At 33.9% G+C, this 16,220-nt stretch overlaps 2 protein-coding genes across 2 annotated transcripts; one reads left to right on the plus strand and one right to left on the minus strand.

Moving 5' to 3' along the window:
• Positions 1-2,147: 2,147 nt before the first annotated feature.
• Positions 2,148-6,836, plus strand: LOC132302729 (histone H2A-like). Its single transcript, XM_059799650.1, has 3 exons — positions 2,148-2,517; positions 6,438-6,480; positions 6,694-6,836. Exons 1-3 carry the CDS (start codon positions 2,343-2,345, stop codon positions 6,740-6,742), a joined length of 267 nt encoding a protein of 88 aa, XP_059655633.1. The 5' UTR covers positions 2,148-2,342; the 3' UTR covers positions 6,743-6,836.
• Positions 6,837-7,290: 454 nt separating this feature from the next.
• LOC132302731 (uncharacterized) lies at positions 7,291-15,793 on the minus strand. Its single transcript, XM_059799651.1, has 11 exons — positions 15,339-15,793; positions 14,551-14,714; positions 13,115-13,337; positions 12,865-13,039; positions 12,586-12,792; positions 11,343-11,477; positions 10,666-10,794; positions 9,474-9,889; positions 8,650-8,866; positions 7,860-8,053; positions 7,291-7,735 (listed from the first exon to the last, which is right to left on the minus strand). The coding sequence occupies exons 1-11, from the start codon at positions 15,722-15,724 to the stop codon at positions 7,531-7,533; spliced, it is 2,451 nt and encodes an 816-aa protein (XP_059655634.1). The 5' UTR covers positions 15,725-15,793; the 3' UTR covers positions 7,291-7,530.
• Positions 15,794-16,220: the final 427 nt, after the last annotated feature.

A 16,220-nucleotide genomic window follows, 5' to 3' on the forward strand; every position in this document is an offset into this window, starting at 1 on the left:
AGCTAATTAACTATATTATCATAATATCAAATCATCTCTAAAAGATAAATTACGAATTTACATGAATTTGAGCAAAACAGTAGCATGCAATTAAGTTTCAGCAGCACAGAATTTCAGTTTTATTTGTATACACTTTGCAACTCAAAATTTGAAAGAAATTAACTCACTAAAGGCAAAGGAATTGAGGGTTAGATAATCCTACCTCTTAGCAGCTTGAAAACCCAGCTACCAACAATTTAAAGCAATCCAAAATAAGCTACCAATTTTGCAAAAAAATGAAGAACACCTCTTGAAATTCAACCAACCCTTCCTTTTTCAAATCAGATTTTAAAATCCCAGCAGTGAAGAAATGATTGCAACTGTGCTACCAAAATGAAGCCCAAGACATCAACTACACTTTTCATTCACAAACCCTTCTCAAAATCCCAACACAAAAGCTTCAAACTGTCATGTAAAGAAGACTACTATGAAGGAGAGCAAAAGGGACGAAAAATGGCATTCTGCAGATTGTGTTTTGTGTCTATCTCATTCAATTGTAATGCTATATGTCATCACACACACACACAATATGTGGCCATGTGAACCCTCATGTGTTAAGCTCACAATTAGTCAAATACAAGACCAAGCAAAAATGACCAAAAAGTCTTTTCATTATTTCTAAATGCCAATTATGCCATTTGCCTACTAAAAGTCTATTTTGCCCTATATAAAATAATCAAATATCATATATACCATTTGTAAAACAAAAAGTCCATAATGCCCTTTATGAAATAAACAAATGACATTTAACTAAATTAAACATATTTGCAACTTAAATTATAATTTCCAGCAATAAAATAAAAATGCATGAATATCAAAATGACCAGAAAAATGATAAAAATGCAAGTGCTCACAGTAATTAGAGCCATGTTTGTCGTGAGTGAGATGGCTTAATTAATTAGAGCCATTTTGTTAGTCCTTGTAGCTTTTACTGTAATATTTTTTATAAAAGGCTTTCTTTTCATTTGTCCATATACTTTTATTTAATATTACACGCCCAGGGTCGGCTTGACCTTTAGGCGATTTAGGCGGTCGCCTAAGGCCTCAGCCAATATGAAGGCCCTAAAAGTATTCTTTCTTTATTGTATTAGACTTCTTAAAATTTTTATTTCCTTTATCAGTTAGACACTAATATTATTATTTCAACTTCTAAACATTTTTATTTCCTTACATTATTAGATAGTCGAGCCAATAAGAAAACCCCTAAAATTATTATTTTCTTGCTTTATTAGACTTCTTAAAAAATTTATTTCCTTATATTACTAAGCCCCTAAAATTATTATTTTATCTTTCTAAGTTCCAAACATTTTTCTTTCCTTATATTATTAATTCCAACTAATTGTAACCATTTCCATACTATAAGGCCCTAAAATTATTATTTCCTTACTGTATATTATTATTGTTATTATTATTATTATTATTTACAGTATATATTGGGTTAACAATATATTATAACAATATATTATAGACTTCTTTATTTTATTATATTACTATACTCCTCGTAGCTAAAGAATTTGATTAATTCTAAAATTTTCTTTTCACTTTCTATCAAAATTCACAATTCTATAATAATCTAATTTTTTTCCCAACTCCCTTTCTTCCACGTTTCTATTGAATATATATTTAAGTAATAGTTAAGCTAAAACAATTAATTAATAATTGTGAAAATTAATTTTTAAATAATTTAAAAATAATACAATAGTGAAAAACAATATTATTCACTTAAATTTTTATTGCCCTACTCTCAAATATTTTCATTTAAATAATATTATTAATATATTAAGAAATTTCTTTTATAATTTTCGCCCAAGCCTCAAATTATATTGACCCAGGCCCAACAACCAAACATGTTAGTACCGTATAAATTAAGGACCTTATTAAAGTTTAGCTGCTTCTGCCATGACTTTAGTTTGTGTGTGCGTGTATATATGGTGTGTATATGTATGTATGACAACGAATGGGAACTCCTGAAAGCTGATCAGAAAATGAGCGGTGATTATCTGATGCAGTAGATCAGAGAACTATACCCAGGACCAGGTTAGAGATTCCACATCCTTTACATCAGATTGGTCCATTCGAAAGCACACAGATCCCTTATATATTACCCACAGCCACTGAAAAGTATCGCAACCCATCAAAAACCAAAAGCAAGTAGCAATCGACACCACCATATATATATATATATAATTGACACCCCCAAGCACCTGATCCCTCAGACATTTTCCTTTACTTTCTGCCGTTTGTTTCTCGAGAAAGTGCTTTCTTTTCCATTTTCCTCCTCTCGTGTCATTTGAATTTGATAAATGAAGGCCGGTAAAAAGGCAAAAAAAGGTGGTGGAGGGAGGAATGGAGGTGGTCCGAAGAACATACCGGTGTCATGCTCCGTTGAATCTGGTGGACTGCCGGTCGAAAGGATCGGCCGCTATTCTCAGCGTGTTGGAACCGTCGGTCCAGTATACCTCGGTGCTGAGGAACGAGGTAATATTAGTTTTCCACTTCCCTCTCTCTCTCTCTCTCTGGTGAACTACATTAAACCTTTTTCACCAAATCTTTCCTTTTTTATTTTTTGTGGGGTCAAAACCCCCCTCCCCCAACTATTGAGCCGGTCCATTAGTGCAATTTCAGGCAATTCTGGGTCATTTTTGAAGACTAGGCAGCTCTAATGGACTCTTCAAAAAATGAACCCCATTAAAACAATCTTGATCCAAGTAGCCAAATACCAAGATTGGTTTAGCGAATTGCGGGCCTGACATGTGGGCCCGCATTAGGTTTCTTTTTCTTTTTTAATTCTGGCCCAAACAGTGTTTTAGCCCAGAACATTGTTTGGGAGGGGCTGTTGGCTAAAAAAAAGGAAAAAAATTAGTTTTTTGGCTGATTTTGGTCTGCTTTTTTTTTTCTTTTTTTTCCCTCAAAATAGTTGAACCAAAGAACCATTAAGGCACTGTTTGGCTGACACAAATAGTGCCTTAAAGTCTTTTTTGGGCAAAAAAAAAGTTTTAAAAAAATAGATAAAAGTGTTTTTTTTTTTTAAAAAAATTACTTTTTAAAATATTCCTACGGACATATAACCGGTTTAGGCACTGTTTGGCTGACCCAAATAGTGCCTTAACGGTTATATTGGCACAAAAACCTATTTTTTAATTTTCTTTTTTTTGAAAAAATTCATTATATACGTATTTATTTTTAAAATAAAAAAAAATTAAAAACCTTTCATTGTTTATTTCAAATGATATTAGAAACCTTTCATTGTTCAGTTCAAATATGATTTTTTTATTTTAAAAAAATACGCCTTTGTTTTCATTATAAATTAATAAATCAAATGATATTAATCAAGATTTCATACATATTAGACAAATAATTTAATCAACAAACAATTTAATTATTTATTTCAAAATAAAATATTACACAATAAATATTGCATTACATAAACTTCATACCAATTTAAAAATAAAATAATGCAACATAAATTAAACATGTGCTTCACCAAAGCGGTTCCACAAATTTTCAATTAAATCTTTCCTCAACCGCGTATTTGTCTCTTTGTTGCGAATTTGGACTTAGCGAGAGTATATGTGTGCCGCTAAGACTGATGGATTTTGAATTAAAGTGGGAATCGAGATTGTCTCCTCCGGTGGCAGAGTCCATCTTCCAACATTGGCATGGCGCTCATCTTCAATGATTATGTTGTGAAAGATGATGCACGTTTTCATTATAAGGCACAAGTCCCTTTTATTCCAAAAACGCACTGGTCTTTCCGTTATTGCCCACTTGCTCTGCAAGACCCTAAAAGCTTGTTTCACATCTTTCTTACAGGCTTCCTGTCTCTGAGCAAAAAGTTGTTGTTTTGTTGTAGTTGGATACAGGATGGTCTGCATCAAAGTTACCCACTTAGGGTATATACCATCAGATAAGTAATACCCCATTATATGGTAATGACCATTCACAACGAAATTAACTGGGGGAATTTGGCCAGTAACGATATTATCGAATACCGAAGAATGATCCAGCACATTAATATCATTGTGTGAACCAGGCATTCCAAATAATGCATGCTAGATCCACAAATCTTTTGAGGCAACCGCCTCCAATATGAGCGTAGGCGTATGAGAGCGTCCTTTGTACGTGCCATGCCACGCCACCGGACAATTCTTCCACTCCCAGTGCATACAGTCGATAGAACCAAGCATACCTGGGAATCCTCTCTCCTTCCCTTCTTGAAGTAGTCGTGCTATGTCGACTTCGTTGGGTGGGCACATATACTCTTCCCCATACACACCAATAACAGCCTTACAAAATGTCATCAGGGCTTCAATAGCAGTACTCTCACCGATTTTAATATACTCGTCACAATGATCGGTTACACAACCATATGTGAGTATATGTATTGCTGCTATCATCTTTTGTATAGAAAACAACCCCAAACGACCTGTTGCATTCCTTTTTTGGATGAAGTAGTCGTCATAAACTTTAACATCATTCAGGATACGAAGAAATAGTTCTCGTCGCATCCTGAATCGTCTGTGAAAGTATTCTGGTGGATATGTGCAATTCTCGTCAAAGTAGTCTTTCATTAGTAAACAGTGGCTTCCCTCTCGATCACGATGAATGTATCGCCTCTTACGCGGTTTAAAAACTTGCTCTACTATCTCTGGCTTCACTGAATTCAAAATCTCACGAAAGGCGTCTTGATTACGTTGAATCATCGAGTCAATAACGTTATCTGATGAAAAGGATGATGAAGAAGATGAAGAATTAGAGCCTGATAAAGGAAAAAATCGTGATGAGGAAGCCATTAGAATTTTGAGATTGAAAGAGATGTGAATTGATATATTACTAGAATAAAGTTGAGATGAATGTAATAATCATGGGATGAACAAATGGTTGTTTATATAACATGAAAAATATAGCCATTAGGAATATAGCCGTTATAAATATAGCCGTTAGAAATATAGCCGTTAGGAAAAAGTTAAAAAATAGATTTTTTTTTAAATTTTAAAAATATTAAAATAATAATATTTTTGGAGAGCGAAAATGCACCACTAGAGTACATCTGATAGCTAAAATTTGGAGATTCTAAAATGCTAACGTGGCTATGGAAAAATACTGATATAGCAAATTCGGAGAGCCTGAATTCGGAGAGTCCATTGGAGATGCCCTAAAGGTGGGTGATTTAAGATGGGTGATTTAACTAATTTCTGTTAACTAACTATCGAAGGGGGTGATTTAACTTATTTCCGTTAGCTAACTATTAGAGGGGGTGATTTAATTCTCAAATATATATATATATATCTATAGCAAATAAATTTCAAGAAAAAAAACCTAGATTTATATTGGCAAAAAAAAAAAATCAAACATTATTTCTGGTAATGTCCCTTTAATAAATCTATATAAAATGAAAATTAATAAAAACTAAATAAATGAATGCACAATATAATTATCAACTATATATATATATATATATAGCAAATAAATTTCAAAAAAAAGAAAAAAGAAAAAAAACCATTGCAACAACATGTACTTTTCTTCTCGTTCAACTTCTTTTATTTACCTATCATTTTAATATTATATATAATTTGTATCATAATATAATGGTATATATAACATGTATCATTAAATATTATTTAAATATATTTTCATTTCCATCTAGTCTTCAGACCAATATAGATCTACGTTTTTTTTTTTTAATTAGGAAAAAAAATCTAGGTTTTTTTTTCTTGAAATTTATTTGCTATATATATATTTGAGAATTATATTGTGCATTCATTTATTTAGTTTTTATTAATTTTCATTTTATATAGATTTATTAAAGGGACACTACCAGAAATAATGCCTAATTTTTTTTTAATTATATTGTATAAAATGAAAATAATTAGGCATTATTTTAATTATTTTTCATTATTTTAAATGATCATTTTAATTATTCATTTTTTTAACTAGGCATTATTTTTATTATATTGTGCATTCATTTATTTAGTTTTTATTGATTTATTTAGTTTTTATTTAGATTAATGTAGTTCACCCTATATATATAAAGACATGTACACACCTGACTCGGCCAGAATCGGACGACTCAGCAAAAGACTCGGCCATATTTTTTACATTTTTTTTTTTGGATGATGACGCATTAGTATATAAATTGCACGACTTTTGTTTATTTCTAAATAGATAAAGTAGCTCATTAATATATTATTTCTTGCAAAATAATAGTTTGTCAGAGACATGAATTTGATTGAGTCCTCTCACCAAACAGTCCTATCTTCTTGAGTACATAGACTCATAGATTTAAAAAAAAAAAAAAAAAAAAAAAAAAAAAAAAAAAAAACAACAACTTAATAAGATACTTAAATTATGATTGTATAATTGCCTCATATTTTGATATGACAATTTCTTTGTTGCAGACTCTGTGAGGAAAATTAATGGCATGAGTAGCGTCGGAAAAAGGTATCCATATGAGATGCATATTTTTATTGATCATCGAATCAATTGTTAAGCGTAGTAAACTGTAATCGAAAAAACAAGCTAAGTTCTTATTTGTTCAAAATTATTGCTATATTGGGTTTAATTTTTATTTAGAATGTATTGGTGCCGTTCATATTTTAAATTGTATTTAATTTTTATTTACAATATATTGTTGCCATTCATATTTTAAATCAGTTCGGAGAGTCTTCCAATGAAGGCGGCAAAAGAGGAGCTTCCCCAGTGAAGAAAGCCAAAAGAGTGGCGTCCCCGATGAAAGCCAAAGAGGAGCATCATGAAGAGCACAAAGAGGCGAAGAAAGGCAAAGAGAAGCGTCCCCCAAAACCACCCATCTGATAAGACATGGATTATCAGTCAATATATTAACTTAAATCTTATTTAGGAAGTATACTAGCTTCTGATAAGACTTGGGAAGCTTATCAGTTTATCTGAACTCGAATCTCATTTAGGGAAGCATATTTTGTTGTGAACTTGAATAGCTAATGTCTACAACTCTTTCATGCATATGATCTAGCTAGTATTGAATAGCTAATGTCTACAACTCTTTCATGCATATGATCTGATCAGTGGTACAGAAAGAACTAGGCAACCTAATCCTGCTTGTCACCATGCTTGAAGTGAGGAAATTTCACTGTTAAGAGTCTCTGTGCACGTGAATCCTGGAGATTGCAAGTTTGATGCCACCTTAACCTCGGTAGGAGAGTGACAAGCAACTGATTTTCCTAGCCTACAAAATAAACAGATCCACACACAATCTAGAACAAAGAGGAGAAATTAATCAGGAGAAAGCAAACTAACAATTGATACGATGACGGAGAAAGTTTCTCAGTGCCATAAGCTACCTTATAGATAGCCTTTCGAAAAGAGCAGGGAGGAGATGACGGAGAAAGTTCAATTTTGTGGAGAGCTAGCTAGATGCTTGATCATCCCTCCAAATCTTGTGAATGAAAGTTTCCTCTTTACAGTTGCTTAAATAAAATCTTCCAATATTCTTAAATTTACGGCAAAACCTATTCACCTCTTGTGGTCTAAAATATTCCCCATGACTTTCATTAAGAAAGCATATTCATAAGTTGTTTCCTCACAATGCCCAAAACGACCTCCTTCACCAAAATGTCCTCCATCCATATTTGTCTTCAGGATGACTGACTGAGAACAACCTGGACATGTACTATCTCGTACTTTTGCTACCCATTTGGCTGCTTCCCATACTCCAACTCTGAGAATAATTAATACATGCTACCAGAATAAGATTATAGATATTAACTTATTCTTATATGTTGATGTATGAGCAAATACATGCATCTAATTATGGATAGGGAAGCTATGAGATATGAACTTACCTTGAGTCATGAAATGATGCTGTCACAAGCATTGAAGGATAACAAACTCCTTGAGCAATATTATCGTAAGGGGAATATTTCAAAATAGACTCCAGTTCGGATTGTATCTGAGGATTTCCAAATTCTTCGTAGTCCAATGTGGTGAGAGGCAAACTGGGATCCAACAATGTGTTGCATATATCCAAAAATGGAACCTGTTGCAAATATCACCGAAACATTATTCTCCCACTAATTAGGTGATCATAGCCCAACAAGGAACCAATAAAGTTGGCAAAAATTTGAAAACAATGCTTGTTAGTTCCCGTGCCAATGAACAGAAGTGAACAAAGAAAGAGACTTATTTCACATGATCATAGCATCTGTTTCCATAGTGAGATAATTACAAAATAATATATCTGCTCACCAGAGGAAGCAAAACAAGATGCCAATGGAAAAATATGTTCTAAGTTTACATGTTATGCACTTAACTGGAGCCCATTCACGCTCAGATTTCCCTTTTCCTCGTATCTCAAGTTCTCAACTAGCAAGATTATGTGTTAGTTTCAAAGTGATAATGCTCCTTGGTTACTGAGAATATAAAAGTAAACGGTAATTTGGAATCTTTCATGCACAATTCTCACCCCCAAGGTGTTTTTTAACACCTAACTTTCTTCCTTTTACATCTTCTTAGCAATAAGGATGAGTATAAATAAGGACCCAGATTACAAGAATCCACAAATACTAGTTCAATCTACTTTGAATCAGATTTCTGATCGTGATATGGGAAATACTTTGGAGCTTAAGCTTCTACCTTCAAAATGGCAGCCTGAAACAATTCTGGATACATATTGATGGCTGCTCCCACTAGAAGAGATCCTGCACTGTATCCAACAGCAGCAAGCTGATCTTTATGAACGTAGCCCTCATTAACCAGGTATTTGCTACATGATACAAAATCATGCATGGAGTTTAACTTGTACAATCCACAGCCAGATCTATGCCAAGAAGGATCTACACCACCACCACCCCTGGCCACACAATAAATAAAATATTTCAATCAAATCCGTTCACATTTTTTTTAGCAAAGGTAGCGATCATATATATTTGACATCACTAGCTTAATATCTCTTATTCTAGAATCATAAAGGCATAATATTCAATTATATGTTGTTAACAACACTGAAATATTGACAAAATTTCCAAGATGGGCTCAGCAAGGAGCTCAAACTAAATCATGGGATATATCTTGAACATAGAGAGCCAAATATTATCAGGTATTTTTCTTAAAATCATAAAATTCCTATTCAACTCCACAAAACTTCCCCTATTTCCCAAAACTGTGGGGTTGTCTTCGCATGTTTATGATTTGCATTCCAATACCAAAACCCATACCTTTATTGATCTATCACTTGTCCTCACAATACCTTCAACAAATTAAAGATATGACCAAGGCTTTTGCTTCGACTGTTACTAAGACGGTAATCCAACATCTTTCTCCATGATGCAAATCAAACTAACCATACACAACCTCACATTGACTAATTTTTTATTCTGTTAAAAACTGTCATGATACCCACTCCAAAAGGCAGTTCTGCAATGCTCATGATAAAATATAATGAACACAATGTAACTCACCTCACATCAGCAAATGCCACCACCCAACCACGATCAAGCAAACTCAAACGGTCTGCACACCAGCTTTTGTCCAGAACTTCCCCATATGCTCCATAGCCCTGTATAAGTCCGGGAGACTGACCCTTTTGCAGTGTTTTCTTATTGTACAAGATCATCAGAGGAACCCTGACACCATCATGGGAAATGACTTCCTTCCTTTCACAACAATATGTATCAGAAAAGTCCCTCCATCCCTGCACTTCATTACTCTCGACATTTTGGTCTTTTTCATTTGGAGTATCTATAAGTTCATTGGTTTTTCCATCATATGTCAGAAAGCATGATCCAGTAGTACCAGAAACACCCAGCACCTCCTCCTGGTGCACAATGGAAATTGTACGTCTTGACATGTCATAATCAACAATTACATCAGGCATCTGCACTTCCCAAAAGAAATGATTGAGAACTTAAGAGATAACTCTCTACTAAAAGTCAACATAGATCGGTGTAAAGAACAAAGCCAAAGTCAAAATACCTCAACAAAGTCATCATCATTTAGTAATTGCGAAAGCACTTGAGCATTCTTATAATAAAAACTCAATTTAGGACCAAAGTAGTAGTATTCCTAGCCTGGTGATTGGTGTATTTCTGAATTGTGAATTGTGAAACCAACTGATATCCAAAACTTGAATAAAAAAAAAGTTCAAAAAAAGTTAACCAGAAGTTGCACTCTGAACATTAAATCCCTTCGTCATTGAATCATCATGTATTCCAACTTTAGATATGTCAAAGGATTACTTACAACTGAATATTAGTCTTTCACACACATTCTTTTACCATTTAGGCTCCGTTTGTTTCGACATAAAATATTCTTTTTGAATTTTTTTTTTTCCAAGTAAAATATTCTTTTATTTTTACTTTGTCGGTGTTTGGCAAAGGTCTACATCGAGGTTGTAAAGAGGCAGATTATGATAACAGGAATAAAATTGAGCGTTGTTGACCCGTCATCAGGTTTGGGTGCGCCAAATTTTTAAATGTACAACTAATCTACACACGCACACAGAGAAGAGAGAGAGAGAGAGAGAGAGAGAGAGAGAGAGAGTGTGTATAATGTGCTAAAACTACAATGCATTAACTTCCGGGAAAAGAAAATCCTACAATGCATCAACTACCAAGGATGTTATCTCAGTATCAAGCTAATTAGAGGTTATACCACTGGAGAAGAAAGCACTGCACGGTATACTGAGCTCATGAAGTCATGATTTGAACCTGGAACAATTCTACATGAATTTGGGGGCAGAGGGAAAAACCACGGATTAAGATTGTCAATCAGCATATGGTTCTGCAAAACAACTTCAGACATCACCAATAGAGAAAAAAAACTCATTTTTATTTGTAAAGACCAACAGTATCAGCAAATATATTGAAAGTAACCGACCACACAGCAAAAAGACCTGGATAGTACAATGTAATCTAACTCACAAAATACCAAGAGAAAATCGAGGAATCTCCTTGTACTGACATTATAACATCTGCACTTTGTACTCTACTTCAATTTTGAACAAATTTTATTTCTTTCCTTTTTCTACTCTTATTCATCAAAATTTTATAAAATCTCAATTTTGATCCAATAAGAACTTAAGTTTGTGCTTTGCATTCAGGCTTGGGTTCCATACAAGGGGGTAAAAAAAAATAAAAAATAAAAAAAAAATGAAAAAATGAAAAAAGAGAAAACAATAAATGTACGAAATAACAATGCTGTAGTATATCGACTCACTAAGAATCCCACTGTTTTTTTCGTTTAGTTTTACCTTTATATCTGCATTACAAAAAATTTAGCATTTATCACAAGGTCCACATGAGAAAGAAATGAAGAAGAAAACCCAATACCTTGTTACCAACATCTATAGGCATATTGATGGAACATATCAACGGGGAACCATTTTTGTTGAGGAAAAGCACCAGATGTCCATTAAAAATGTCCATATCTTGTAAGCAGGTATCTTCACTTGGTACAATTATCCTCTGAAAAGGGGGAAATTTTTTTAAAAGGAGTGAAAATGAACAACAAGAAAGCAATAAAGATGATTCCATTAGATAAAATAAATACAAGGATTGTGAGACACAACAAAATAAGATCAGGATTGACTTCAGAAAGACACAAGGATTGTCTGGAAATAAATTATTTGTGTCCATCATTGCCTAATTTTAGTAATAAACAAGACTTGATATGTAGCTCAACAAAAAATTATAAATCAATCATGTTTGAAGCTTGGGCATTACAAGTTCCCAGGAAAACATTGCAAAATCAGTCTGTCATCCATAGGGAATCAAGTAAGTTCAACAGAAAATATCCAAGCCTCAAGGATTATGTGAACAAGAAAACTAACTTCTTCCTTCTTCTTTTTTCAACAAGTAAACAAGAAACTAACTTCACATTTTCCATAATAAATTAGCAACTAAAAATACCCCTTGCCTTCCCTGACAACTGATTAGCCAAAGGAGATAAGAGACCAACCCAAGGGCCACTGCTTGTGCAGGGGTAAAAGCTTAGCTTGCCAAGCATGACAACACGTGTTCAAGTGTGTAGGTAAAATCGCTATATGCAAATAATGCCAAAGATCTGGTCTAGATTAAATCTGTCCCTTCAAGCATTATTGATTATAAGGACCACAGTATGGTCTTCAACATAGACAGCAGCTTAACCAGCACCTAAGAAACAGGCTGATTGCAGTGTGGAGTTTAGCACAACTGAAAACTTCCATCTTATAAGAACTCAAAGCTTAAAACTAAGTTAGGGTGCATACGAGGTAAGAGTCCCTATCTTTTTCAGATTTAGTCAACCCAACATTTCCATGTTTCGAATGAGAAGTTTTTACATAATAAATGTCAAAAAAATTACTTCTAAGCCACCCCCGACCCCTCATTGCAGAGAGAGAGAGAGAGTAAATTGCCAAAAAAGTAAAAAAGAAATAAAGAAAAGGTTTGGTGGGAAGTTAACAGGTACATTTAGAATATTCCAACTTCTCCAGTGCTTTATGACCCTTGAAGTGATATTTACACAGCCATAGATAGCAAATAATTGAACACCAGGAGTCCATGTATCAGATACATGGACAATGACAAAATTTACCTGCCAATTAGCCAACTGTGCATCTTCAACTTGGCATCTAACCAAGGAATAATTTCCGCTGCACAACTCCTTATCCTCGGTCAAAGGAGCATTCGTAAGAATGTAAAAATATCCACAGTGATGTTCCAAAAAGAACTGTACACCATAGACACGCTTATGTAATCTTTGTAACCCATTTTGCAGATTGATTGCATCGATCACATAGACCTGTATGAAACAACCATGACATTAAACAAGTTAGTAAGTGAAATTCTTACAAGTTACAACAACATCTAGAACAGTACAGAAATGATATAGATATATTCCTTCCTCAGATGACGTTCTAGAGTTGGAATTCACTGTTATAAACTTGCCATCCTTTGTGCTTGTGATGTCCAAACAAAAGCTAGAATCATTTTCTGTAAATATTGGGACATCATCCACAGAATTAGATCCCATTTTTGTGCATAGTAACCTGAAATTAAGAAATAAGTAAGAAAATATCCAGTCTCCAAAATGAAGGACACAATAAATTAGTAAGAGAGTTTGCCTGTTTGGCCTCTGGTTCTCATCTGATAGTGTATAGAACAAAGTACAACAGTCTTGAGCCCATGCCAAGCTAACAACCCCATCAACTCGTAATTGTGGAAGAATTTTCCCAGTCCTAAGGTCCTTAATTTGAAGCATGAACTGTTCACTTCCTTTAATATCAAGTGTGTATGCAAGGAAGTTGTGGTCTGGTGATACTCGACATGTACCCACATGAACATATCCTACAAAAGTCAATCTATTAAAAGATATAACCAGAGCTTATAAATTAAGAATTAAAAGGGTTAAAAATAAAGTGATATGCAGATAACAAACAAAATATCGGTCTAGAATCCAATTTGCTTTCAAGATCACTCATGGCCTAGAGACCCTAGATCTAAGAAGCACGGACACTCCAAAATGGACGAAGAATCCGTGTCCGACACGTGTCGGACACGGACACGTGTCGAACACGCCCCGACACGTGTCGGACACGCCAAAAAACGTGTCTGGAATTTTTTTATTTTTTTTAATTTTCGGACACGGCTTAGACACGGCTTGGACACGGCTCGGACACGGCTTGGACACGGCACAGACACGGCTCGGACAGCTCGGACACGGCTCGGACACACTTTTCTGGATTTTTTTTTAAAATTTTTAATGCTGATATGTTAATTTTTTTTTTTTTTTTTTTTAATTTTTAATGCTGATATGTTCTATTTTTTGTTTTGTACTACCCTAAAGATGGTGATATATATATATACTAACCTAAAGACGCCACAATTCGCCGTGTCCGTGTCCTAAAGATGCTGATATATATATATACTAACATATCAGTGATATATATATATATTCCAACCTAAACATATCAGTGTTTTTTTTTTAAATTATTAATGCTGATATATATATATATATATACTATTTGCCGTGTCCGTGTCCTAATTTTTTTGGATTTGCCGTGTCGCTGTGTCCGTGTCGTGTCGTATCCGTGTCCCGTATCCGTGTCCGTGCTTCTTAGCCCTAGATGCACATCAAAGGGTAAAACAATTTCTAAATCTACACATAACGGGTTATATAAAAGGTAACATAATCAACATCTTAAACATTGTTCTCTCTCAACTTTTCGAGGATATGATTCGGAAAAAAATTCACTAATATTGACACTAAGTTGGCAAGAACAGATGCATTATGTTGGACTTTACATAATTTTGACCTTTCATGATTGACTCAACAGGATACTTGAAAATTTTGATGAATCAATGCCCAAATCTGGATGTGAAATTGCACAAATTTTCATCCATTTTCTGGTTAACATATGCGATATATATACAAATATAAAGGAAAGGTACAAAATGCGTATTGGATTCCTACGTGACAATTAGCCTGTCAAAGTTTACAAAACTTGCAAAAAGGATATTAGAACCATTCTTTGCAAATAACACTAATTAACAAACTTACCATATTGTTCTGCAATTTCATTCCAATCAAGTAAGATTTCTTCCTTCTCAAAACCTTCACTCACATAATCAACAATAGTCTTCACCCAACCTTTCTTCTCAGTTCCTAACCTCCTACACAGAACCGGGTATTCCTTCCCCTCTGGAATATATTGGTAGTACAACCTGTTCAGTCCCATTAACAAGCCATTGGCAAATAAAAATACAGTCACACTTAGCTGCAACCACACAAATACAAACATACATGCAAAATGCGCACACACACATATATATACATGGTAATGATCTCTTGCTCACTGGTGAGAATAGAATTTTTTCACATGAAGCACAATATGTGTATATATATATATATATATATATATATATACATATAATTTTACACACACAGTTACCCATATGCTACTGATTGCACTAATTAGCCAACAATTCCAATGCTTCTAGGCTACAGAAATACCATATTCAAACTTCATAATTTCAACTACACAAATACATAAGCAATACAAGATACATGCAGAATGCATACATACATACATACATATATATATATATATATATATATATATATATATATATATGTTTTGTGTGTATAATTTTACACACCCACTTGCCCATATGCTACTGATTGAACTAATTAGCCAACGATTCCTAGGCTTCAATGCTACGCACATACCATATCCAAAATTTATAATTTCATATAACAAGCAAATTAAATAATTCAAACAACTACCCAAATAAGGTATCAACCGTATCATAGAAATCAATAATTGGGTTTGGGTGAAATGAACAGACCATGGTCCCCAACGTTCAGGGGGAGTGGAAATCTTGGAGGGCATCCGGCTTGTCATCTCAGAAAACAGTGTTTGCTGTAGTTTTCGAGTGTCGGCCATGAAAGCATGGGCATATGAGTTTTCTTGGTTTAGGTAGTCGATGAAATCTGGGTCGTTGGTGTTGGACATCCAATGGTAGGGGTCTTGCCACGTCATCCCATGAGCTGAGACAGTGAATGGCACTTTCGTCGGGACAGGTGGGGTTTCAGAGGGTGAAGGAAAGGGGTTTCCATTGCAGAGGGAAGAGAAGAGAGAAGAGGATTTGAAAGGGAATAGGCGTAAAGAGAAGGGCAAAGGTGACTTTTTGAATATCTTGCCGGTGTTTAGGAAGACGGCCAAAGAAGCCATGAAGATGGAAAGGGTTAGAGAGTGGGGTTTTCACTGTAATTGAAGCTGAAGTTGCAGTGGCTTCTGGGTTTTGTGAACGAGACTGTAATGTTTGACTCGGTCGAGTCACACCCAATCAACTCGGAACAGTGAAATAATAAATAATTTCATGGAACACTTTTATTTATTTATTTTTATAAAAAAAATTGTTTGGTGGATGTTTTTTTAAACAATAATTTTTTTTAGAAAACTGTTTCTAAAAAGTAGTCTTTTATAATTTATTAATTTTTTATTTTTTCTATAAAACTAAATTAAACTAACCAGATTAATATATAAATCACTTTCACCGTAAACCAATTATAAATCGTTTTCAATAATAAATATTAATTTGGATGGTACGATGTATCTCCTGGCCATTATATTTTTAACTTTATGAAAACTATTTTCTTTGGTAAGTTACTTCTAATGGAAATATTGTATTTGTATCCTTGTGAAAACTATTTTCTTTCATAAAATA

This window comes from Cornus florida, unplaced genomic scaffold, assembly GCF_030987335.1.
Source record: "Cornus florida cultivar Cherokee Brave unplaced genomic scaffold, ASM3098733v1 CherokeeBrave_3.0.0_Hap2_Chr04, whole genome shotgun sequence".
Taxonomy (NCBI): domain Eukaryota; kingdom Viridiplantae; phylum Streptophyta; class Magnoliopsida; order Cornales; family Cornaceae; genus Cornus; species Cornus florida.

Bases quoted from the DNA above. Each gene is read 5' to 3' on its own strand.
- LOC132302729 (XM_059799650.1), top strand. From the start codon at position 2,343: ATGAAGGCCGGTAAAAAGGCAAAAAAAGGTGGTGGAGGGAGGAATGGA. The intron at 2,518-6,437 runs GTAATATTAGTT...TCTTTGTTGCAG, and splicing joins CCTCGGTGCTGAGGAACGAG to ACTCTGTGAGGAAAATTAAT. The intron at 6,481-6,693 runs GTATCCATATGA...ATTTTAAATCAG, and splicing joins ATGAGTAGCGTCGGAAAAAG to TTCGGAGAGTCTTCCAATGA.
- LOC132302731 (XM_059799651.1), bottom strand. From the start codon at position 15,724: ATGGCTTCTTTGGCCGTCTTCCTAAACACCGGCAAGATATTCAAAAAG. The intron at 14,715-15,338 runs GTCTGTTCATTT...GGGACTGAACAG, and splicing joins CCTGAACGTTGGGGACCATG to GTTGTACTACCAATATATTC. The intron at 8,867-9,473 runs GTGAGTTACATT...TTGTGTGGCCAG, and splicing joins GTGGCATTTGCTGATGTGAG to GGGTGGTGGTGGTGTAGATC.